The 25,965-nt window shown below is 43.2% G+C and overlaps 1 protein-coding gene across 9 annotated transcripts in view; it reads left to right on the plus strand.

Annotated features, from left to right (window-relative positions):
• The window catches only part of chd6 (chromodomain helicase DNA binding protein 6), a 64,370-nt gene that overhangs the window by 13,497 nt on the left and 24,908 nt on the right, over nt 1-25,965 (plus strand). For 8 of the 9 annotated variants that reach the window (XM_054731987.2, XM_054731981.2, XM_015958537.3 and 5 more), the window contains exons 3-8: nt 20,350-20,974; nt 22,061-22,178; nt 23,229-23,376; nt 23,497-23,646; nt 23,717-23,818; nt 23,902-23,960. In XM_054731987.2, coding sequence (XP_054587962.2) covers nt 20,350-20,974; nt 22,061-22,178; nt 23,229-23,376; nt 23,497-23,646; nt 23,717-23,818; nt 23,902-23,960 — 1,202 coding nt within the window. The remainder of the gene's footprint in view (nt 1-20,349; nt 20,975-22,060; nt 22,179-23,228; nt 23,377-23,496; nt 23,647-23,716; nt 23,819-23,901; nt 23,961-25,965) is intronic. The other variant, XM_015958539.3, reaches the window with a different exon arrangement.

Here is a 25,965-nt window from a genome sequence, read left to right on the forward strand (position 1 = left end):
GGAGATTTTTGACACACCTGTTGGTTTTCATGCTTGTGACCAAAAACTTGACTGATCTGCACCTGGATCTTGTCGGAATTTTTAGAGGATTTGACACAGTTGGCGATCCGTGAGTCAGAACATCTGACCAGCAGCTCCTGTAGATCCTCCAGAATCAGGATAATCTTTTTATTTTTATTTTTGGTAGATATTTAAACTCTCTGCTTTGGTTCGGATGATCGTTTCTCATTTTATGTCAAGCTGAGCGGAGCGATGAGTCAGAGTTTCTTGTACATTTGTGAGGTGACTCAGCAGTTTCTTAGCTGATGCTGCAGCACCACGGAGTCGAACCTTCATATCAACGAAACCTAATCCTGTTCATGTTGTCGTCATTATTTATCCACTGCAGTAATATTAACATGCATCTTTGTTTAGTTTTAATCTGATAAATCCTACAGGGTCTTCTGGCGCCATTTTCTCTGGATTTCTGAGTCATTTCCTGATGAACTCTCCTCATTTTGGCTTTCAGTCCCCCACATGGAGGTTTCCTTTGGACTTTCATAGACTTCCTTACTCTTGGGATCCCTTACACTATAGTCCATCAAATGACAGTCCACTTTTAATTTTATAGATGCAGAACCTCCAGGTGTTGCTGTGTTCTGCTGCTTTTATGAGCCTTTGGTTTGTTTTTCTAGATGTTGGTATTCTGGGGGTGGCAACAGAAAAAAGTCCATGAAAGCGAGTCCAACTGACATTTTAATAAAATAAAATCAGGTCTGAGCCTGACTAAGTTTACAATTACAAACTCGATACTTTAAAGAGAACAAGCTGCTTTTAGCCATGCCCATCCATGCCCTGATTGGCTGCTGTCAGGTGAGGAGCTCAGATACCTGGGAGCATCTCTGAGTAGAGCCACTGCTCCTTCAGGGTCTACAGGTGAGGTAGGTCCCATCCTAATATCTGTCATTGTAACATCACAATAAGGAACTATTTCAACAGTCCAACTGTGTGTGTGTGTGTGTGTGTGTGTGTGTGTGTGTGTTAGCTTCAGTAACTGCTTTATGTTGCAGCCATGAAAGGAAGTGGCAGCATTGATGGGACTGCAGTGCTCACCGTCTATATTTGTGATGGAGACAGACATTGTGTGCATGTGTGTGTGAGGTAGTGTTATTGATTCTCAGGCACTGTGCATGCAGGCAGACTCTCAGCTGGGTTGGTTGGACTTTAGCTGCGCTGCAGCTTGTGTGTGTCATACCTGCAAACCTTTTGCTTTTGGAAAAATTGGCCAACTTTGAAGCCAAATACGGCATTTACGTGACTCTTATATACAGGTCCTTCTAAAAAAATTAGCATATTGTGATGAAGTTCATTATTGTGTGTAATGTACTGATAAACATTAGACTTTCATATATATTAGATTCATTACACACAATGCAGAGTCCGCACTGACGCAGACGGAGAAGCATAAATCAGGCTTAAGTCGAGAGGCCCAGACTTCCCTCTCCCCAGCCACTTGGGCCAGCTCCTCCGGGGAAATCCCAAGGCGTTCCCTGGCCAGGTGATAGACATAGTCCTTCCAACTAGTCCTGGGTCTACCTTTAGGCCTCCTCCGGTTGGACGTGCCCGGAAAACCTCACCAGGGAGGCATCCAGGAGGTATCCTAACCAGATGCCCGAGCCACCTCAACTGGCTCCTCTCGATGGGGAGGAGCAGCGGGTCTACTCCGAGCCTCTCCCGGATGACCGAGCTTCTCACCCTATCTCTAAGGGACAGTCCAGCCACTCTGCGGAGAAAACTCATTTCGGCCGCTTGTATCCGCGATCTTGTTGTTTCGGTCACTACCCAAAGCTCATGACCATAGGGGAGGGTAGGAACATAGATCGACCGGTCATTCAAGAGCTTCGCCTTTTGACTCAGCTCTCTCTTCACCACGACAGACCAGTACAACGCCCGCATCACTGCAGATGCAGCACCAATCCGCCTATCGATCTCACGCTCCAGTTTTCCCTCACTCGTGAACAAGACCCCGAGATACTTAAACTCCTCCGCTTGGGGCAGGACCTCATCCCTGAGCCGGAGAAGGCATTCTACCCTTTTCCGAATCAAGACCATGGTCTCAGATTTAGAGGAGCTGATTCTCATCCCAGCTGCTTCACACTCTTCTGCAAACCGCTCCAGCGAAAGCTGGAGATCATGTTCTGATGAAGCCAACAGGACCACATCATCTGCAAAAAACAGAGACCTGATCCTCAGGCCACCAAAACGGATGCCCTCAACACCTTGGCTGCACCTAGAAATGCTGTCCATAAAGGTTATGAACAGAATCGGTGACAAAGGGCAGTCTTGGCGGAGTCCAACTCTCACTGGGAATGAGCCCGACTTACTGCCGGCAATGCGGACCAAGCTCTGACACCGGTCATACAGGGACCTAACAGCTCATATCAGAGGGCCTGGTACCCCATACTCCCGGAGTACCCTCCACAGGGCCCACCAAGGGATGCGGTCAAACGCCTTTTCCAAATCCACAAAACACACATAGATTGGCTGGGCAAGTTCCCACGCACCCTCCAGGATCCCCTTAAGTGTATAGAGCTGGTCCAGTGTTCAAGTATACATATATATATATATATATATATATATATATATATATATATATACCTCTTTGTAGTCCAGCAAATATCTGAGACAAAGCTGTGTGTCAAAAACTCCCTAAATATTTATTCCCAACTAACTCATCAAAGCAGCACCACTCATGAACACAACAATAACCACTTAAAGTATCAAATATCAATCAAAACATTGTCGAAAATGATAAATAAAATAATGTCCCGTTGTTGAAAAATATTGGTGGCTTTGTACCATATAACCAAAAAAGTTGGGTCAAAGGTACATAGGGCGTGAGTAGTATCTTTGGGGGGACGCCATGTTTCCTTCTGGCCGGCTCAGGGTCCTGCGCCTGTCGATGACGTCCCACTAGAGGATTGGCTAGATGTACGACTTATGGCAGTTTAGTTACCACGTTTTTAATCGTTTTGGCAGTAAGAAACATGAATTTAATAACAAACCTGCTAAAGAACAGAATCGAAAAAGAGATGCAATATATTTTGGCCTAGTGGCATTGTTGTAGTATGACGTCCTCAACAGAACTCCGAGCTGATCCGGAAACTACAGCGCCAGAAAACTACAATTGCCATTGCATTCTCTCGATGGAATTAACTGCAGGACCATCAAAGTCTGAGGAGTCCTGTTGATGACCCTAATCCTTGCTTTCTGTTCCACAGGTAACAACATTTACCATAGTGTTTTTTAAACTATGGTGTAAAAACTACCCTGAAAAGTATGTGCTGCGCCCTAGCGCTGGGAAAATACACACTGCCACTTTAAGGATGATTACAGTTTAATTAATGTATTAATTAATATTTTCAGATGTTTTCATGTTTAGTGTTGTGTGAATTAGTCTCAAAGTAATTGTTTACAAGTATATGATGAACCCTAATGATTTTCTGATAATTTCTGTCAGTTTATTATATTTTTCTATTTTTTTCTAAACTTCACAGTAGAACGTGGTTTGTGTTTTGAAAAAACAAAACAAAACAAAAACACATAACTGGTTTTTAAAAAGTATTCCTACAGGTTATTGTTGCAGTATGTAAAAGTCAGAGGTAGAGTTGTCACGGTGCGAACATTTAACCTCACGGTTATTGTGACCAAAATTATCACGTTTTTCGGTATTATCGCGGTATTTTTTTAAAAACATATTACATTTTCAGACAACTAAATAAACCCTGTACATCAGGAAAATATTGCCCTCAGTTTGTGTCTAAATTTAGCCTAAAATTTGTTATTTTGTATATATGTTGTTTATTTGTTTACATTTTCCTCCTTTAGTCTTTAAAATACCAATATTTGCCCATAACTTCTTATTTTTTGTCTGTCTGATCTCATCATTTTAAAAATATTAGATCAGGTGATACTCAGCACTCAAGTAGCCTTCTAATCAGATACTTTTTTTACCCTTACTTGACTAATAATCCCTATATCAGGAAGATATTGTCCTCGGTTTGTGTCCTTCCAGTGAGCTTTGCAGGTTTGGGAAAATGTCATCAGGCAGTAATCATTGTTAAATTCATAATTATTCTCAGAGAGAGACCAACTCTTATCTGCCCCTAGGAGCCCCGTAATGCATAGCGTCATTTCAACATGGGGGTGTCCGCGACACAGTTTATATGCAGGTAGCGGCGCTGCGGCTGCTTTATATAGCGACTCGTTGCATTCTCCCTTAACCCAAGTCCTCGGATCACGCATTTTAGCTAAAACGCTAGGGCTGGGGTAAACGATTATCTTTAAAACAATTATTCTGATGATTATTTTATCGAATAGTCGACTATTCTAATGACTATTTAGACAATTAATCAAATGATTATTTTTCTATTGCACAGTTAATAAAAACCAAAAAATCTAATAAATTCCTCAAAAAAATTGATAAGTTGTTACTGTAAGAGAATAAACACTACAGGCCTTCCATTTTGTATAACACTGCTTTTATTGTGTTGCGGTTGGTTATGTTCTGGTGACATATAGAACTTGGGAGTGCAGGCTGCTGCCGGAGAGGTGGTTGGAGACAGAAAGTCTCCATGCTGCTTTGTTTTGGTCACTTATGTGCGTGAGGCGAGTGGTGTTACGACCCTTCCTGGGGAGTTTGGCTCGTGTGCAAAAAGGAAAGGACAATAACACGGGATTTAAAAGTTAAAATGATGATCAGGTTTATTTACAACTACAAAAAAAAAACATAAATCTTTCCATCCACAGATTGGGAATAATAAAACTAATTCTGCCTGTGGGGAATTAAAACAAAAGTACAAATAAGTAGGGATGTCCCACTGGGCAAATATTACAGGGTTCTGGACCAAAATAAGGATCTCCAAAGGTCCAAACTCTAAACTGGGCGGTTAAACCAAACTCAAGGTGATATTTTAAACTAAACCGAAAACCCACAACACTAAATGTAATAAAAGAGAGATCTACACCACAAAAAAGATGAACTCCAAACCAAAACGTAACAGCTTATGCAAACGCAAGAAGCTGTTAGCGAAAATGCTAACAGTAGCTTTACCAACGTTAAGTTCAAGTTACCAAGTTTAAATAAACCAAAAACACCCAGCAGCAAACAGACCAGCACGGAGGAGAGACTGCTACCACAAAAACAGCTCTCCTAATGTCTGAAAGAAGCTCCTATATGAAGGAAGAAACTCTCCCGGTGATTTTCTACATCTGCGCTATAGACGGAGCAGCGCATCTGACCCCGGAAGTTGTTGTCCGGTGCCGGGAGACGAAGGCGGGCAAAACAGGAAAGGAATCTAGTAGCGGACGGCATTGTTCCGGATCTTCGGTATTTGGTGGAGATGTTAGTGAAGGCGGAGAAGAGGGCGAACTAGAGGAAAAACAGGCAGATTCCTCCTCTATTTACAAACTCCTGGGGATGCAACAAGTGGGTGTGGTGCGTCGACTACCGGATCTGACTTCAACAAATTTTTAGAGTCGAGCCGTCATCGTCAACGAGGCTTCGCTACAGCCCTATAAAACACTAACGTTACCTTGCCTTGCGTTGACTGTAGAGTTGTGGGTGATGGTCATGCAGACGTGTCATGAGATTTGAAGCGTTGCTGCCTTTCACAGACACTTTTTCTGCACTTGCTGCAAACAGGATAGCCGTCTTCTATCAGCTGTCCCTCGGCATTCTTCAAATATCTAAAAATGCCCGTACTTCCGACTTTGTCTTCTTTGAGGGATAATACATGTCCTGAGCACTGCCGCCCCCTCCTTTGGCCACTATTTCAGCTTTAGCTTCAAGAAAGTTTTGGTTGTAAATGACAAAGTGTGCATGTACTGCCGGCAACCTCAGCAGATGATACGGTGGCTGGTAAGGGTCACTGCGCCTACACCGCAGCCACGGTAATCCACCGAGATAATATATTTTTAAAAAAACAAGACAGTTATTATTATTGTCAACTTTTTTATCGAGGTTTACCGCTACACCGGTTACTGTGACAACCCTAGTCAGAGGTCACTACAAAATCCCACTGATGAATAGATGCAGATCTGCAGCATGCACGGTTCATGTTCACCCTGGGAGGGTGGGGAGATTTTAGTTGTCACCTTCATCGTATCTTCCAAGTTTGCAGGTGTGTGTGTTTGTGTGTGTGGGTGTCAGACATGTAAGCACGTTGATCCGTGACGTGGTGGTCACTGGTGCAGGTCTGGAAGCATGTGGATATAAGCTGCTGTTGCCATGGAGACAGATGGCATCATCCCTGTTTGCTACTGAGTGACTTGAGCTAATTTTAAATTCTAGGTCACTGAAAACTGCCGATGTTGCAAACAAAACGATTGTTAAAACTGAAGTGATTTATCTACAGAGATGGTTTGTTTGGGTAATAATTCAGATTTTTACCCGTCGGTCCATAATAATCATAAAATTATGTTGTGACTGACTCTAACTCAGAAATATCTAAAACATGTTCAATATCAACACGTTCAATATAAATTTACATTAATCTGAGATACAGAATGAAATATTTTTTCTGGTAAAACCTATTTATTATTTCATATCTTTGATGGACTTTTCTTGTTGATAAATGGGTTTTCATTTAAATATTGATTGATTATTTTAATTAATGAGTAGTTTGGTGGATGCTTTCTGTGTTTACCTGGTGAAGGTTTTTGTGCAGATCCTGACCTACTTGGTGAGCAGAGATTCTGGCCCAGTTTAACTCACATTCTCCATCGTTTTTCTCTAGTAAATGAGCTTAACACCTCTGATGCTGCAGGATCCCATCATTTATCTTTAAGGTCTGAAGAGCCCAAACTTGTGACCCCACTACAATGACCTTTGACCTTTAGAAGATATCAATGATTTCTGCCTCACTTTTCCATCACATTCTCTTTTCAGACATTTGAAATGAGTGGAAATAATGTGAAAGTAGGGTTAAAGGTGAGGTTTTACCAGCTCCTGTTTTCTGGTGAAATGTGTTAGGTTATTTTTGCATATGATGCTAAATTTCTCTTCTGGGCGATGGTGGCACAGGAGTGAAGTGCTCCCCCCCCCGTAATCGGAAGGTTGCAGGTTTAAGCCCCACTCAGTCTGCCACTGTCGTTGTGTCCTTGGGCAAGACACTTAACCCCCCTTGCCTGCTGGTGGTGGTCAGAGGGACCAGTGGCGCCTGTGTACGGCAGACTCACCTCTGTCGGTGCGCCCCAGGGTAGCTGTAGCTACAATATGGTTCATCACCACCAGGGTGTGAATGGGTGAATGACTGATTGTGTTGTAAAGTGCCTTGGGGGGTTCCAGGACTCTAGAAGGCGCTATATCAAATACAGGCCATTTACTATTTCTCTTCTCTGCTGTTCAAAGAGACACAAAGTGGGAAAAACTCAAAAACAAGAAATCTTTTCAATAAAAAAAATCTTGAAGCACAAATGTTTCAATTAAAAAGATAGTTAATGTTTTTTAAACTCATTCAGTTAATTCAAATAAGAAAAAAATTTGGTTCTTTCTAAAAAAAATTAAAAGAATATATTTAAAAAAATCTTCACAAAACTTCTGAGTCACTGATAAGAGGAAAGGAAGTTAAAAGTTCACATAAATAATTAATACTGTTTGTTAGTGTTGAGAAAAATGAAGTCAGGTGCCCTAACCATTGTTACCTGGAGGCTGAAACAATAATAATCATGATAAAACTTGTGTGAAATATCTTCTCATTTGAATCAGATCGGATCAAACTGCCAGGCTGTCCTTACAGACAGCGGCAAAAGGTTACCATGGGAACCACGTGTTTACGTCTGCCTTCCCTCAGCATTGGCACAGAGAGCCAGTCTCCATGGCAACAGCCTTGATACCCACTCCTCAAACCAACTGGCGATAAGGTCGCTGTGTTATCGTTTCTGGTTTTTGTTTCCTCATCTGGATGTTGCTGCTTTTTTGGGACAAGCCAGACTCATTGGGATGGGTGGCGTTTGTTCATTTGTTTTTGTTGTTTTGTTGGGGGGGGGGAAAGATTCATTCCTAGAGACCCATTTGGGAATTTGGCCAAGTGATGAGATAAAGGATAAAGGTTTGAGTTTGAGTTTGGATTTAGGATTTCCACGAAGCTTGCCTGTGTGTGTGTGTGTGTGTGTGTTGGCACATCTGTAGGATTTAGTCACACACCTTCTTACTGCAAAAACACCACTGTGCACAAAGACATGCCGATGTTTCATTAATGTTTTTATTCTTTATTAATTAAATACAGAATGACACATTTTCTTTGTGAAGATTTAGAATCAAAAATAATTTCAAAAGCTTGTCGTTGAGTTTGTCACTTAAAATGCATTTTGATTTATTTACTCTTAATTAGAGTTTACATTTTTTGTAAGGTTGTGATATAATTAGTAATAATACTTGTACTGTTACTTATAGTAATAATACTTTACTTCTTACAGATTTTTTAAAAATCTTTTTACCAAAAGATTTTTTTGGGTTAAGTTCAGTGATTTCTTCAGTATCATAAACAGACCAACACATGTTCGACCTGCTGATCGTTGTGACTAAACGATGACAAATGTCCCACGAGACCCAGTCAGGTATGGAAGTAGACTCTAAAGCAGGGTTACTCAAATGTAATGGTCTGAGGGCCACTCAACAAACTGAATGTTCTCACATTACGGCACCTCCGACTGACCACGGCGTGCTGAGGTTCTGGTAAAAGTGTTTCAGTCTGACTCATGAGCTACTTGTCATTCGGGTCATGTCTGTCTTTGTCTTTAATAAACTGAATCTGATGCATCAGGGCAGCGCCAGTCCAGCATCTCACACAGGGACACTTTTCACCCTGGAATCAGACCTTCTGACTGGTGGATGAGCCATCTTTTTCTGCAGAGAGATGCTGCGCCTCTCTGGTTCCTCTTCAATGAAGTGTGTGTGTGTGTGTGTGTGTGTGTGTGTGTTGGGTGGGGGCTTGAAGAGTCTCAGACCTCTGAAGCCTGTCAGGTCATATTTTTCATCCTCTGGCTCAGTTTCAGAGCAGCAGCTCTTTTTCCACCGTACTTTTTTGCCAATTGCTGAAGTGTGCCACAGCCTGTGGTGGTGACATTAGGACGGAAAACATACGGGCGAGTTACAACCTCTCATTTTATGTATAGATGGGTCGGACCCACAAACAGACGGGAGATTAAACACACATACAGATGATTCTGGTTTTAACCTGCAGGTCTAAGTTCACAATACGGTTTTATTTATTTTTTTGGTCTGAAGTTTATTTTTGAAAGGCAACTATATTCACATAAATCAGCTATAGTTAGTGTGTAGATGTTGTGTTTACATCTATCCTGACTTTTTAGATGATAGCTGAGGAGCTTCTCCCCAGAGCCGAGGGGCTCGGCCCCAGAGCTCCATCAGATGTGGAGAGCTGCTCCTCCACAGCAAAAGGAGGCAACTTGTGTAGATCAGGGGGCCTCCTTTTGCCTCCCTTTGGAGGTTTTCCTGACATTGGAAGGAGAACCAGGGGAAGCCCCAGAACTCTCTGGAGGGACTAGAAATCCTCTCTGACCTGGGAATGCCTCGGGATCCTCTAGGAGCAGCGGGAGAGAATCACTAAGGAGATGGACATCTTTCTGACTTACATCCACATAAAGTTTGTCCAAAACGCTCTAAACACATTCCTACAGGGAAAAAGATTTTATGGGATGTCAAATCCTGCAAACACCTGAATCTTCCTCTTGTCACAAATTTCAACTCAGAACTCCTCGTAGTCTTCCTGCAAACTAAAAGTGAGCAGGAACAGTTCCCTCACATCTTTATGCTCCTCCTCATCATCATCCAGGCCATCACACATGTGGAACATCTGTACCGCCCTCACGGAAGTGTCCTTGTCCATGGTGATGACCTGGGGAAGGGAAAGTTTTCCTTTGAAGGATCTGGTGCCACACCACCTTGCTGCGTCAAAGGTGCCCTTCAGCCAAAAATTCTCCTAATCAAAAGTAAATACAGTAAATATTAAAATACAAGTTGGAGAAGGCAGAAACCGAGAAATTAGAAAAGCCCACAACAGGTAACATACTCTGTCCCCCGTTCTGGCCTGTTGTGGCCCTTCAATATGGTTTTAACCATTTGTTTTGAGCCCTTGTGACAGTGGAAACGTTCACCATTGGTGCATTTTGTAATGGGTGGGCTTATATCGCCATCAACGAGAATGCTGATATGTCTTTATATATATCAGAGGGGAAAACAATAGACATAAAAGGCACAGCAATTACAAATCCACAAGACAAAACATAACAAGTAATATAATAAATGTATCTTTCGTTTTCATTACAACAACAAAATGTCATGTCATGTCATGTATGCCAACATGTCCTATCTCAACAAGGAAGACCAACATCAATTTCCTGCACATTACTCAGATGCTGGCTATCAGGATGTGTAATGGTACCTTTTCAAGTCTGCTTAAATCACACATTTTCCTAATTAGTTGCTAACTAGTTAATTTGGTTTTACTTTATTCTTACTTTATTCTATATTTAGCATGTAACAACGATAAAAATCGAACATATTTTCCCCACGTAAAGTATAATATTTCCCTCCAAAGTGAACAGATAACATTTTTCCCCAAAGCTATATTTCTTATCAACAGTACGTCTTGCCAGATATTATATTAATCTAGGACTCAGAATAAGACTTTTAAAGTCTATCTTAATAATGTACAACTGAGAAAATAAGTCAAGTTAATACCGTTACATTACTAAAACTCAGAAAAAGACTTTTTAAATCCAGGTTAATAACATTTTTGCCACAACATTAATGCTTAGGATCGTTAAAACCGAATGAAAATCCATGCCTACCTCCATTCTGCGTGCTACTTCTCTCTCTGTCACAGTCAGACCCACCCGCCTCAGCGGTTTCAGTTTCAGTGGTCTCAGTGAGCGGGGTTAAACGTTTAACTCCGCCCACGTTGCACCTAACAAATTCTAGCCGATAGATTTTTATATTTTATTTTATTTTGTTTAATTATATGTATATTTTAATTATCATGTCATACCATATCAGATTTTGTTAAAAAGCTTAATATAATGTGTTTTTTAGTTAGCACGTTCCCCTGTAGGAATGAGTGCACTGGGGCGAAGGATGGCAGCCGGCCTCTACATGGGTTTTTTCAACATGGCGCCCACGCGGCGGGCAGATTTGACTCTGCCCACGTTGCACCCTGCCCTGATCTGCGTACTGCAGTCAGGGCTACTCACCCTAGCTGCACTGACCTTGAGGTCCGCCTACTTGTCGTGAATATTTATGATCTGGAGTTTTCATGCAGACAGCAGAGGAGATGCGGTGTACAACTCTGATGGCGAGCACATGTTGGTCTATGCTTTGGAAATCTCTCACATCTGCAGGATGATCCTCCTGGAGCTGCAGGAACGTCTTGCAGCAACTGAGCACATGTTCTCAGGCGCATATGACCTTCTCATGATTCATACTGACGTTCTCACCAGGGGTGGGCGGTACGTCAGAAACATCTTATTTATTATGACCCAAATACTTTTTAAACCATAAGGTAGTTTTTCGTTTTAGTATTTTATAAGTTAATGAACAAAGCAACCAAAAAATACCCTAAAAAAACCCTAAAAAAATAAATAAAATAAATAAAATCCACACAGTATTTTGGGACAGCAGTTGTTTTTATGACCTACTTCATTACAAACCTCATAGCTTCAGGTTGTCTTCAGTGGTTGGCAGGAACAATACTCCACTTTTTCTTTCTGTCCTTGTGTCTCTCGGGAAAAAGATGTGGATGTTTTTGTTTAAAAAAACCTCAACATTCACCTTCTAATCTGTTTTATCACTTGATGTCACCTCCAGAATCTGCTTTACCAGTTGTCGTGAGTTCCTGGTGAAAACAATGCAGAAAGAAAGTGTATCACAGATGCGATTTTATGAAAATGACATCCTGTGGTCAAATGTGGGTACTACAGCCATGAAACTCCCATTCTGTGAGTTTCTTGGCTGTTGTTACAGATCAACACCAGAAAATTCTAGATGACAAACAAAGATGAGTCATACACAGTACGTTTGATAAGTAGATAAATGCATTGTCATACCTGGTGTTAGTACTCTTGAGTGTTTCATGGTAGGGAGAAGTATGCATCCTTCATTAGAGGAAGTGTGGTTTGCCGTCTTGCTGTTTGCCTGCTCTTAATTCTGAACGACTCAGTAAAGGAAGTAAAACACCACGATTGACTCATTATTCACTTCACACACATTTCACTGTATATTTGAGTTGTTGGTAACGGAAAAAGCTATTTGAGATATTTTTTGAGTTGTCTATTTACTTCTAATTTACCGTTTGTTAGCTCAACATTAGCCTCTAGCCTTCTTCGTCCGACATTAGAGCAAAACAAGAGGATGCCAGGGCTTCTTATGGATACAAGAAATAACTTCTGGGTCGCTCCTGTTTACTGGTGTTGGTTCTTTTAACAACTCTGGAGCTTTTTGCTGGCTGTAGTCGAATTACAAATCCTGAAACTAAACAGAAACTATATCCCTCTTTTGTTTTGTTTTTTTTTTGTTGGGGGGGGGGGGGACTAACAACCTCCCATCTAGCTGAGAACAAAATCTGTTTCAGAATAACCTTCCACCCAAGCTGACTGAGGCGTCAGACTCTTTTGTGTTTATTTCACTGGAGAATTTTTACACGTTACTCCTTCAACATGAATGTGGGGTAAATTGCAAACTTACAGTTAAGTTATTCTAGCAGAACAAAGCTTTAAATAATTATTGACTAAGCACGTCTTCAGCTTCATCTTTCCGGACCACAGCAGTGATGACGATGACAGGGTGACACATCTGAAACAGTCCTGACAGAAACTGTCTGTAAACATTCAGTTTCAGACACAACAGGATGTTTCTTTGATCTCAATAACATTTTCTATCCTTTATGATCAATACATGAGAACTTATTAGAATTGCTAACCATATTTTAGGCACTAACATAAAAAAACTAAAAGAGGAAGAAGAGGCAAAAGATAAAAAACACCTTGTTTTTAGTGTAGTTACCACACTCGGTTAAAAAATACTATCTTTGTGTATCAAACAGAATATCTGTAAACTGACACGTCTAACAAAATATTTATTTATCCGTTTATATTTAAACATGAAACATCCTGAGCTAGTTTCCTCTTTTTGATGCTGCTGGTTTTCCATCCCAAAAACTGACTTAAAACATGACACATAAAACAGAGTTTTAGGACTCCTGCACCCAGGATATTTAATTTATAATTACATTTTATTTGCTTCGTTATTTAATTTAATTGAATGTAATTTTATTTTATTTCATTTTATTTTGTGAAAGCATTTTTCTTCCCCCCATTTTTAGTAGCTTTGTTTTTATTGGAAGATGCGGGGCCTAAACGTCCGAGGGTCACTTCCTGTTTCATTGAACTTCTCAAATAAGCTGGATTTGAGTTTCCAGCTTCTTCAAAGGCTCAAATGAGAAAAGTTTTAGTTTTGAACAACAGTTGTGGTTTCACACTTTGGATTTTACCCCTAGTGGATTTCTTGGTGGTTGTTGTGTGTTTATGTGTGTTGTTGTGCAGCCTGGTTGTGTGTTGTTGTGTAGCTCGGTTGTGTGTGGATGTGCAGCCTGGTTGTGTGTGGATGTGCAGCCCGGTTGTGTGTGGATGTACAGCCTGGTTTTGTATTGTTGTGTAGCCTGGTTGTGTGTTGTTGTGTACCGTAAATCCTCTAATACAGGCCGGTATTCAATTAAAGGCCGGGTCTCCAATTGTGGCCGGTGTCAGAGTCAGTTGAGGTAAATAATGGTCGGTCTCCTATTGTGGCCGGGTGGAATGTAGTAACAAGCAAGTATGAGCGTCCCAGCGGCAGGGTTATAGTCCCCAAATCAACCAGCAGGAGGCAGTAGAGGTTCACGCAGACTTTTATTAGGCTTTTTCTTCAACGCTTTGTAACGCCACAGACACGATCCTCTATCACGCTCCTACCACACAGAGTCACGGTGTCAGTTAACCATGCTAATTCAACCCGCTCCACAGAACACACATCACCTTCCCTGTGGCTTACATAACACTCACAACACGCAAATCAGCACATAGGAACTAGCAGAATGATAGGAAACACATATAACACAATACCCAGAATGCACCTGGCTTACAACCCCAGCCAGGTCATTACACTATCAAGTTCAAAGAGAACGTGCTGATTATGCTGCAGAACACTCTGGAGAGCAGCAGTAGGGGGTGTATGAACTAGTCAACTTCACTATAGTGACTTTTTATGCCTGTCGTCGACTAGTCGCTGTCACGTGATAATGACCGGCAAGATGCAGCCCTCGGAAAAGACAGCAGCCTGCTGTCAGCAGGTGACAAGCCCCTGCGCTAGTGGGGGGGGGGTGGGGTGGTTAGGGTGGGTGGGTGGGTGTGTGTGTGTGTGTGTGTGTGTGGGGGGGGGGGGGGTGTCAACGCGCTGTGCCAGACCGTAGGCACTGACACGCGATCGTTCATGTCGGTTCATTTCCTTTAATGTTTTCTGTCTTTTATTTGCGCCTGATGTGTATCGCTGCTGTGGAGCTGGGCGCATCAAGTTGTCCTCCGACGCACAGATCACTGATGCGGCCGGCAAGCAGGGAGCGCTCCGCTGTTTTCGCGGTCGGTAGATCTGCCTCCTGAGCACGGCCACAGTAACAATCAGGTGTCACCACCTCAAAAACTAATTTAACACGCGATCGTTCATGTCAGTTCATTTCCTTTAATGTTTTCTGTCTTTTATTTGCGCCTGATGCGTTTGCTGCATGCTGTGGAGCGGGGCGCTGCGCGCATCACCTTGTCCTCCGACGCACTGATCACTGATACAGCCGACAAACAGCGAGCACTCCGCTGTTTTTGCGGTCGGTAGATCTTTTAGAACTGCAGTTCAAAGGTAACTCTTGAGGTGAATATATATGAACCCAGGTAGCAGTTTTTCTTTAGGATTGAGAGGAGATGCAGGAAGATAATAAACAGACAGGACAGAAAAATAGTCAAGTTAGTTTTTGTACCTGCTGTTGCAACAAACAGCCACCATTGAAGGTCATCAGAAGTGAGGAACAGAAAATGAAATACTTATTTTAATGTTTAGAGCAGCAGGAACTCCGAGAGGCTGCAGGCGCATCAGTGAGTTTGCGGCCGCTGCGCAGGGGGAGGGGGGAGAGGGCTAAAGCAGGGGGAGGGGGGAGATGGCTGAAGCAGAAACTACCGTTGTTAAAAGAAATGTGTTTAACTTTGAAAATGTGGGCGCAATTTTAATTGTCAAAAACTCCAATGAACATTAGTTCATTTTGCTCAAATGGAAATAGAGGCCTGCCTCTAATACTGGCCCTCCTTCCAATAAAGGCCTGGAGCTTGATGAGCTTGAGTCAAATAGAGGCCCGGGCCTGTATTAGAGGATTTACGGTAGCTCGGTTGTGTGTTGTTGTGTAGCCTGGCAGTGTGTGGATATGCAGCCTGGTTTTGTGTTGTTGTGTAGCCTGGTTGTGTGTGGATGTACAGCCTGGTTGTGTATTGATGTACAGCCTGGTTGTGTATTGATGTACAGCCTGGTTGTGTATTGATGTGTGTTGTTGTGCAGCCTGGTTGTGTGTTGATGTGCAGCCTGGTTGTGTGTGGATATGCAGCCTGGTTTTGTGTTGTTGTGTAGCCTGGTTGTGTGTTGTTGTGTAGCCTGGTTGTGTGTGGATATGCAGCCTGGTTGTGTGTTGTTGTGCAGCCTGGTTGTGTGTGGATGTGTAGCCTGGTTGTGTGTGGATGTGCAGCCTGGTTGTGTGTTGTTGTGTAGCCTGGTTGTGTGTGGATATGCAGCCTGGTTGTGTGTTGTTGTGCAGCCTGGTTATGTGTTGTTGTGTAGCCTGGTTGTGAAGTTTCTGAGTGATGCTGACATGTGAAAACGGTCTTACAGCCTCGAGAATCCTTTACCACTGGGCCCGTCCACAGTCACCCGTCATGGTGTTTGCTAATGTAGCAGCCAAACATCAGAAACTTTACATAAATACAGCTGCAGTGCTACAAGTCCAGCCTGATTTTGCTGCAGTCTAGTGGTGTCTGAGGTGAACTTACAGAAACTACAGTTTGTAATTCACAGGTTATTGATTGTTTGTAAAAAAAAAAAAGTCTAAATGGTTGTTCTGGACTATTCCTTACATGCAATTGTATCAGGAGCCTCTGACTAACAGATTGTTTTAAAATCAAATTATAGTTTTATTAAACCTGAATCACAATTAAACAAACACAAAGTAAACCTGAGTGCAGAATAAAAAAACTAAATAAAACAAGGGGGAAAATGTTTTAGGTTAAGGGATTAGTCATGACTCAGGCATCAAAAACTCGACTTGTTACGCTGTTCTCGTCGGCTCTGCTTTTCAGGTTTTCATTAGTAAATTAGAGCTCCAGCCTCGCCGGCACTGGGATTAAACCAGTAGAGTTTTGTTGTGACTCAAAATAAATCCACCACATAAACCTTATTTACTGTTGCAGGTTTGTATCTCATGTTTGACAGATTTCACCCTCATTCATGCTGCTTATTCGACAATGTGATGAAAATAGAACCTGTTTGGTACGGTGTTTGTTTGGTGTTTTTGGCATGCATCTTAGTTTTTGTCTTTGTCTTGACAACAAAAAAGCATTTTAGTCTTAGTCAGTTTTAGTTGACTAAATCTCAAAAAGGTTTTAGTCTGCAAAGATTTTTGTTTTTAATTTTACAAAACATTAAACAAAGTATTATTCTCTAACAAATTAATTTATAGGTCAGACATGTACTCTGAGCTACTGGAGTGAGTTTCACACCAACATCATTTATTTTATGGCTATGGGACAAAATCTCAGCTGCCCCAGATTTTGTAAAACAATAATCCCCAGACATATCATTTTTTTACTTTATTTATAATCACAGTAGTTTATATAATTTACTGATGCAGATCTGTGCATCATTCTGTAGATTTTCACAAAAGAAATTTATGATTTTCTTTCCTTAACAGAATGGACTCTTGGGGAGAATACAGCGTATTCTACACAATATTTAAATAGAAATAAAGAAATGTGTTTGTTTAATTTAATATTTCAGTTATCAGACCTCCATCTTAGTGTCTTTACTTCTACTACTACTACTACTACTACTACTACTAATCTTTATTTATATAGCGCCTTCACATGGCCCAAGGACCAAACAAAGCGCTGCAAAGCAGAAGTGAACATAAAAAATAAAAACATATAAAACCATTTAAAAACCAACAAAAACATGTAGATAAAATCTAGGTGGGGCAGCATAAAAGTGCAAAGCCATCCATCAACGAGACTCTTCTTGAGTAAAAGCTAAAGAATAAAAGTGTGTTTTTAGCTGGCTCTTAAACTTGCTGAGCGTGGTGGCCTGTTTAACCCATGCAGGTAGCTCATTCCAGAGCCTCGGCCCCAGCACCGAGAAAGCACGACTCCCTCGAGATTTCAGTCTGTGTTTGGGAATGACCAACAGTCCTTGCTGTGCTTACCGAAGGTTCCTTGCGGGAACATAAGGATGGATCAGATCCGATAGATAACGTGGAGCCAACTCATTTAAACATTTAAAAACAAACACCAGAACTTTAAACGAAATTCTAAAAGAGACTGGAAGCCAGTGTAGGGATGCCAAGACTGGTGCGATGTGTTCAGATCTCCTGGTACCAGTCAGTAACCTGGCTGCCATATTTTGGACCTTCTGCAGTTTCACTATGGAGGCCTGCTTGATGCCTCCATAAAGCGAGTTACAGTAATCCAGTCTGTTGGTAATGAAGGCATGGATGACAGTTTCCAGATGTTTATGTGAAAGAAACGGCTTAATCCTAGCTATTCTCCTGAGATGGAAGTAGCAGGATCTGATTGTTCCATTGACCTGGGTGTCCAGTGTGAGCTCTACATCCAACTTCACCCCCAGGTTGGTGACCACAGCCTTCTCAAAAGGCGCTAATGAAGGAGAGTCAATCCCTTGGGCACATCCATGTTTGTTTTTTGGGCCGAACAGGATAGTCACAGTTTTATTCTGGTTGAAGAACAAAAAATTCTGAGCCATCAATAACTTGACCTCCTCCAAGCAGTCCAAGAGTCGTTTAAAAGAACTTGAGTTATTGTATGATACGTTGTGCTGACGAAACAAGTCACCCAGCGGCAGCAGATAGAGGGAAAAGAGGAGAGGTGCCAGGACTGATCCTTGAGTCACTCCACATTGCAAATCAGCAGTATCAGACAAACAGTTCCCCAGTCTTACACAAAAATTCCTCCCTGACAGGTAAGATTTTATCTACTGGAGTGCTAAGCCTGATATTCCCACCCAGATCTCCAGTTGACCAATCAGGATATTGTGGTACGGTGTCAAATGCAGCAGTCAATTCCAAGAGCACCAAAATCACTGCCTCCCCACAATCGTTTGCCATCAGGATGTCATTCAAAACTATCAACAGGGCTGATTCTGTACTATGGAGAGACTTAAACCCAGACTGAAAAATCTCTAGTATCTCATTTTCATGCAGAAAGGATATCATTTGGGCATACATAAGTTTTTCTAAGACCTTAGCTAAGAAAGGCAGTGTGGAAACAGGCCTATAGTTTGACATATTCGATGAATCTAGGCCAGCTTTCTTCAGCAGAGGGCGCACTACTGCATGTTTAAAAGAGCTGGGAACTTCACCCGACAGTAGACTGCTATTTATAATTTCTAGAACATAAGGAGACACAACTGGAAAAACTTCTTTTTTTTTTAGCAGGGACTGCGTCCAATACAGAACCAGATGGTTTCAGACTATTGACCACCTTCTCCAACTCTATGAGAGATGTTGGATAAAAGCTCTTCAGGAGCCCTGGGGTAGGACCCCGAAGAGGAGGGTGGTAATTGGAGGGTGTGATCGAAGCCTTCATCCTCCCCACTTTGTCAACAAAGCAGCTGAGGAAATTATTACAGGATTCTGTAGTGTACTCAATAGCAAACGGTTCATTTCCATTTAAAATAGAATCCAAAGTGCTAAAAAGAACCCGAGGATTCTGTGAGTTGGAGGAAATAATGTCAGCAAAGAACTTAATTCTTGCCTCTTTCACAGCTTTCTGGTAGGCTACCCAGCTATCTCTCAGTAGGTCCAGGGAGTTCTGAAGCCCATCCCGCTTCCACCTACGCTCTGCCTTCCTACATTTCCTTTTGAAGTCCTGTGTGGTCATATTTAGCCATGGCTACTTTTTACATTTATGTTTCTTAGCCTGCACAGGTGCAACAATCTCTAAGACCTTCGAGCATGTTGCGTTCAAATGTGCAGTAAGCTCCTCAGTGCTACTAGGCCCAGCAGTTTGCCCCTGCCCCACCAACCCAAACACTGAGCAAAACTCAGTGGCCGTAGAGGACTTTAACACCCGGCAGAGGACACTACATCACAGGCTGACTGGGGAAAGGCACATTAAATAAAACAGGTCTATGGTCCGAGAAAAAGGCCTCACCAACCTGCAGATTGGAAGCAGATACCCCAAAAGACAACACAAGGTCCAGGATCTGCCCACACCATCTTGCCCAACCCTTTAAATGTATATTGTGGCAAAGTCCACCTACTTAAATGCAGTCATGTTTTTCCATATAACTGCAATGTTGAGTTTTCACGAGCCCACAGAGTTAATACAGTAAACCCAGTTCTGCTCTTGAGCATCAGCAGAGATACTCATAGACATTTAGATGGGCTTCAACTGTTAACGCCGTTGGGTTAAAAAGCAGGAATGTGACTCGTTATTAGGAATCAGGGAGCAGAGACAATAATCCTGACACACTGACTGTAAAACATTCGTCTTAAATGTTTTCAGATAAAACCTGTTTAATAATTTTTTTTTTCATTTCTCTGCCCAAAAGTAGGACTTTTTCAGGAAGCACGCGGATAAGAAACCTGTTAATATTACGGACTAATTTGAAAGTAGCAACGTCGTCGCTTGTAGTAGCGTCAATGAGCGGCTGAGCGCTGCGTGTTCCCGCGGCAGGGAAGCGTTTGTTTGTTGAAGAAGATTAATCAGAACCTTTGAGAAAACAGAGCTTAGAGAAACTTCGCACCAGGCCGATGACTTTCTACGGGCCAGATTTAAGTAAACGAGCCCTAATGTTCCTTTTTAGGTGTTTAAAGCAAAAATATACGTTATAAAATCAGTTAATCTAAATTAAAGTCAGCATCAGAATCGTAAAAAGGACATGAAGGCGAGGAGGAGTTCCTGGTTCTGGAGATATAGAACAGGACTAGATCAGGTTCTTTTCCTGTCTGAGCATCTGGGGTCTGACTAATCCACCGTCACGCATTCTTCTGTTTCCAGATGTTCACTGACCTTCTGAAGCACACGCCTCCTCCGGCCTCCTCTGCTGCAGCCTCCTCCTCTGCCTCGGACCAAGACGGCAACGCACAAACCGCAGTTCCCACAATCCCAAGAGGACACCTGGTCGTTGGCCCCAAAGACCAGCTCCGGCTCCTGACCCCCGTGGGCAGCACGGCCACATCCAATCACTGCGCCGTAGCTGGGGTCCACGTCGCCAAGCACTCCGGAGGAGCCCCGCGACCTCCTTTCTCCCTGAGCGAGGAGGGCGATGGAGGAGGTGGAGGCAGGGTGAAGAAGAAAAGGAAGAAAAAGGATAAGAGGCAATGGGAGAAAGGAGGAGCAGACGTGGAGGAGAAGGAAAGCAGCAAACCAAAGAAACGGAAGGAGGAGAAGGGGCCGATGGTGCTCACGCTAAGGAGGAGCAAGCTGCCCAAGGAAGGCAAGGAGGGGAAGGAGCGACGGAGGAAAGGAGCGGAGAGTGGAAGCGACCTGAGGAATACGTCGAGTGGGAAAACATCAGGTCCGGCAGCTGCCCGAGATCCAGCTCAGGTGCCTGTAAAGGTTCCCGGAAAAAGAGGGAGGAAACCTAAAATCAAAGTGCTTCCTCCTCAGCCCTCAAACCAAGGTTCGTTTTGAGTCTGGGATGAGTTTGTGCTGAGGTTCTGTTGGGCTTAGATGGGTGTCCCTTCATTAGGTGTTAATGTCTGAGTCAACAGCTCCATATTGTGATTCCTGAGGGATTGAAGTCATCTCTGTGTTTGGATCTCGGCTCGTTGTTAAGCTCGGTGATGAGAAGACAAACGTGTTTCTTTATCCAGATAAAAAGCCGAAAGGTCCCAGCATCTTTCAGCAAATCTGGAAATTAGTCAAGCTGTGTGTTTATCTGTGCTCTTAGCTCATCTCACTGTTAATTCCAGAGCTAACCAGAGGCAGAGATGATGGATGTTCTATTCTGGGATGTCCCTGAATCACGATTAGACGTGTCAGGAAGAATGACTGTTATTATATGCTTGCTGCTCCTAATTGAGAATCAGTAATTTTGTTTGTTTGCATGTGTGGGCGGGAGCATTAGCGTTCTGTCAGAGTAGAAAAACTGATAAAAGAGGGAAGGAAACCCGATTTATGTCTGAGATTATCTGGTGATGCTTCAGTCACGTTGGTTTCATGAGGAAGTTAGATGAAGTGACTGCTATCGCTAACTCCCGTTCTCTATTTGTGACCTTTATTATTTGGCTCAACAACTTTACTCTCTTACGGTTCTGGAGACACATTTTACAGAAAAGGTTGCTCTCTGAAGTTCTTAATGTAGTTTAGTGGTAAACTTAACTCATTTATTCAAGACCACTGCAGATGTGTGGAGAAAACGAGGGAAATTCCTCTCTGACTTGACCCCTGGATGCAACATGAGTGCTACTTTTTGTTGATATTCACACTTCTACAAAACAAAAAAACTCTTCATAAATGAAATTAATATGAAAGCTGACAGTAAAGAGAACAGTAGCACAGTTTGCTCTCTTGGCTGCTCTCAGACTCTCTGAAGAACACAAACAATTTCTCTGAACAGAGGCTGTTCAGAAGGCTATCTACAACTTGGATAAACTTTAAAATAAGATGAAATCCCTTTAATAATGTTTAAGACTGCGTATGTGTCTCTTAAACGTTTTGCTTTAAACCGATAAATCCTTTGATCTTGTTGATGTTTTCCCAACAGCCTCTTCTGCCTCCTCAAGGCAGATCAGCTACGCCCAGAGTCATGGGAGGAGTCCAGGCCTGGCCAACAGCAAGACGTCTGTCTCTACAACACCAAAACAGAGGGGTCGCAAACCCAAGTAAGGCTTTCTTGGAACGACCGCCATGTTGGATTGGCAGCAACCTGATGCCCATTTACTCCGAGCTGTTGTTCAGGAGAACCGCTGCATGATCACCACTCTGTTCAGCTTCTCACAAAATCAGTTCTAATGTTGTGAACTAAAACATTTGGACTAAAATTTTACTCCGAACCATTAAAACTGCGTGGATTTTATATGATAATGCAGCTCCGAAGCTTAAATTAGCAGGCATCAAACTTACTGAACAGTTTTCTAATCTGTCCGTGCTTCCTAACGAACATGATTGTAGCTAAACTGAGAAGGAAGAATGGAGGAGTAAGACCGGAGGGAGTGGGGGAAATAGCAATGCTGAGATCAGGAGGAGCGTGATAGTGAACGACTTTGAATGCTCGCAAGAGAACTTTGAAGGTCATTCTGAACTTGGCCGATAGCCGGTGAAGGATGGAGGTGATATGAAGTGGAGGAGAGAGGTGTGAGGATCATGGCTGTGAGACAAAAGGGAACGTGTTCAGTAAGAGTACAGGAAGAGGAAGAGCAGCAGGGATTATGATACAAAAACAGATCTGAGCCGAGGCAGAAGGAGACGAGACTCCAGTGGGTCATTTTCAAAACTCTTCAAGTAGGATGTGGGTTTGAAGGACCCGCCCACTCACCTGCACACAACAGAGCTTTAACCTGTAAGTTCTGCTCTTAGGTTTAGCTGTAATGTATGTCGATGTTTATAACATCATCTGGGAAGACTTTCCATGAGGTTTAGGAATGTTTTAAGGAATTTTTTTATCCATTTTTCCAGAAGTCAGGTTAAATGGCAAAACGGAAAACTCTTCAGTTAGGTATTAGATCAGCAGCTGTGTACACATCTGGATATGCAGTTTTATAGGCGAAGCTCTGATCAGCTGGTAGATTACAATCATCTGATTTCCTTATCAGCAGCTCAGTTTCACAGATTAACCCACCCGCTGTTTTTTTTTCTGTCGTCACGATGAGAATATAACAAATTTACCAAGAACTGTCAGACGCCGCTCATCAAGAATCCTATTTCCTTCACAGAGATCCGGGCGCAGCGCCGGTGGAGAAGAAAAAGAAAGGAAAGAGGAGAAACCAGGAGCTTCAGGAAGGGGGGGAGAGCGACGATACTACCTCAGTGTCAGCTCTCAACATGGGAGGGGAGGACAGCCAGGACCCCCTGGATAACGCCGTATGTTCAGAAATCAAGCTTTTAGATTTTCTTCTTACATTTTCTCTTGTTTCCTACTCTGAATTTCTTCTTTTCTTATTTTTTTCAGCAGATAAATTTGGTTTCTATCCTGTTTTTCAGAAGCGGCGTTCAGGAAGGCAGGTCAAAAGGAGGAAGTATAATGAGGACATGGACTTTAAGGTGGTGGACGATGATGGAGAGACGATCGCGGTCCTTGGAGCCGGACGCATCTCGGCGCTGAACGCTACGGCTCTGGCCTGGCAGGCTGAAGTAAACACAGATATCTTTTGCCACTGCTGCTTGTCTTCCATCATTTCTAACGTTTTTGTTTGATATTAAGGAATTACTGTGTTATATTTCTGCCGTGCAAACTCAGGAGCCACCAGAGGACGAAGCCAACATCATCGAGAAAATTCTGTCAGTCAGAAAAGCAAAGACCGAGGTGAGCGACGGAGAAAACAAACAAGTTTTTTTCTTTGGATTTTGATCATTTTGTTATATTTATCTTTCGTACCGTCTTTTTAGACTTCACCAGAGGACCAAACAGAGGAAACTGAGGAGTTTTACGTCAAATACAGAAATTTGTGAGTGTATTGTTTTAGCTTGAAATCAATTTTTTTATTTTTTGTGAGGGAAAATCCTGCTAAATAGCAGCTAGTGCTTTTAGTCTGTCTTTATTTATATTTCTGGTGCGTTTTCAATTTTATGTGTCTGCTTCATTAATTGGCGAGCGCCTGGCGGCTGGGCTCTTACCCGTGGAGCGCAAGGAGGCCAAGCACAGCCTAAAGAGGAGACATGGGTCCCCTTTTCCATGAGCTCACCACTCGTGGGAGGGGCCAAAGGGGTCGGGAGCATTGTGTGTCGGGTGGTAGCCAAAGGCAGGGAGCTTGGTGGTCTGATCCTCAGCTACAAAAACTAGCTCTTGGTACGTGGAATGTCACCTCTCTGGTGGGGAAGGAGCCGGAGTTGGTAGTTGCGCTTGAGAGGTTCCAGCTAGATATAGTTAGACTCAGCTCAACGCATGGCTCCGGCCAACGCAACGCAAGTTTCCTCAAGAGGGGTTGGACTTTCTATCACTCTGGAGTTCCTCCCACTGAAAGGCGTCGAGCAGAGGTGGGCATACTAGTTGCCCCCCATCTTGGTGCCTGTATGTTGGGGTTTACCCTGGTGAACAAGAAAGTAGCCTCCCTTTGCCTTCATGTGGGGGGATGGGTCCTGACTGTGGTCTGTGCTTGTGCACCAAACCGCAGCTCAGACTACCCACCCTTTTTTGGGGTCCTTGGAGGGCGTGCTGGAGAGTGCTCCTTCAAGTGACTCCCTCGTTCTGCTGGGGGACTTAAATGCTCATGTGGGCAATGACAGTGAGACCTGGAGAGGTACAGTAGGGAGGAACTGCCCCCCTGACCTGAATCTAAGTAGTTTTTTGTTATTGGAGTTCTGTGCCAGTCATGGATTGTCCATAGCGAACACCCATGTTCAAGCATAAAGGTGTCCATGTGTGCTCTTGGCACCAGGATACCTTAGGCTGCAGTTCGATGACTGACTTTAGTTGTTTCATCTGATCTGCGATGAAGAGAGGGGTGGAGCTGTCAACTAACCACTACCTGGTGGTAACTTGGCTTCATTGGTGGGGAGGATGCCAGCCAGACCTGGCAGGCCTAAACGAGGGCCTGCTTGGAACGTCAGGCGGAGTCTCCTTTCAGAAAAAAACTTCAATTCCCACCTCCCACAGAACTTCGAACATGTCCCGAAGGAAGCAGGGGACATAGAGTCCCAATGGGTCATGTTCCATGCTTCTGTTGTTGAGGCGTCTGACCGGAGCTGCGGCCGCAGAGTTGTCGGTGCCTTTCATGGTGGCATCCCCCGAACCCGCTGGTGGACACCGGTGGTTAGGTATGCTGTCAAGCTTAAGAAAGAGTCCTATCAGGTCTTTTTGGCCTGAGGGATGACAGAGACAGCTGATGGGCACCGGCAATACAAGCAGAATTCTGCGCAGGTGGCCACAGACGCAAAAACCCAGGTGTCGGAGGAGTTCAGTGAGACCACGAAGCAAAACTTCCTCACAGCTTTAAGGAGATTCTGGTCCACCGGCTGGCATCTCAGGAGGGGAAAGCAATGCGCTACCAACACTTTTACGGTGGTAACGGTGTGTTGCTGACCTCTAAACGGGATGTTGTGGATCGGTGGGCAAAATGCTTCGAAGACCTCCTACATCCCCCTGGCACATCTTCTAGTGAAGAAACAGAGTCTGGGAACTTTAGGTTAACTCTGCTGAGGCTGTCCTGTGTCACCGATTCTGTTCATAACCTTTATGGACAGGATTTCTAGGCACAGCCAAGCTGTTGAGGGCATCTGTTTTGGTGGCCTGAGGATTGGGTCTCTGCTTTTTGCAGATGATGTGGTCCTGTTGGCTTCATCAGAACGTGATCTCCAGCTTTCGCAGCAACGGTTCACAGCCGAGTGTGAAGCACCTGGGATGAGAATCAGCTCCTCTAAATCCAGGACCATGTTCTTGAATCAGAAAAGGGTAGAATGCCTTCTTTGGGTCAGGAATGAGGTCCTGCCTCAAGTGGAGGAGTTTAAGTATCT

This window comes from Nothobranchius furzeri, chromosome 3 (genome assembly GCF_043380555.1).
Source record: "Nothobranchius furzeri strain GRZ-AD chromosome 3, NfurGRZ-RIMD1, whole genome shotgun sequence".
Classification (NCBI taxonomy): Eukaryota; Metazoa; Chordata; class Actinopteri; order Cyprinodontiformes; family Nothobranchiidae; genus Nothobranchius; species Nothobranchius furzeri.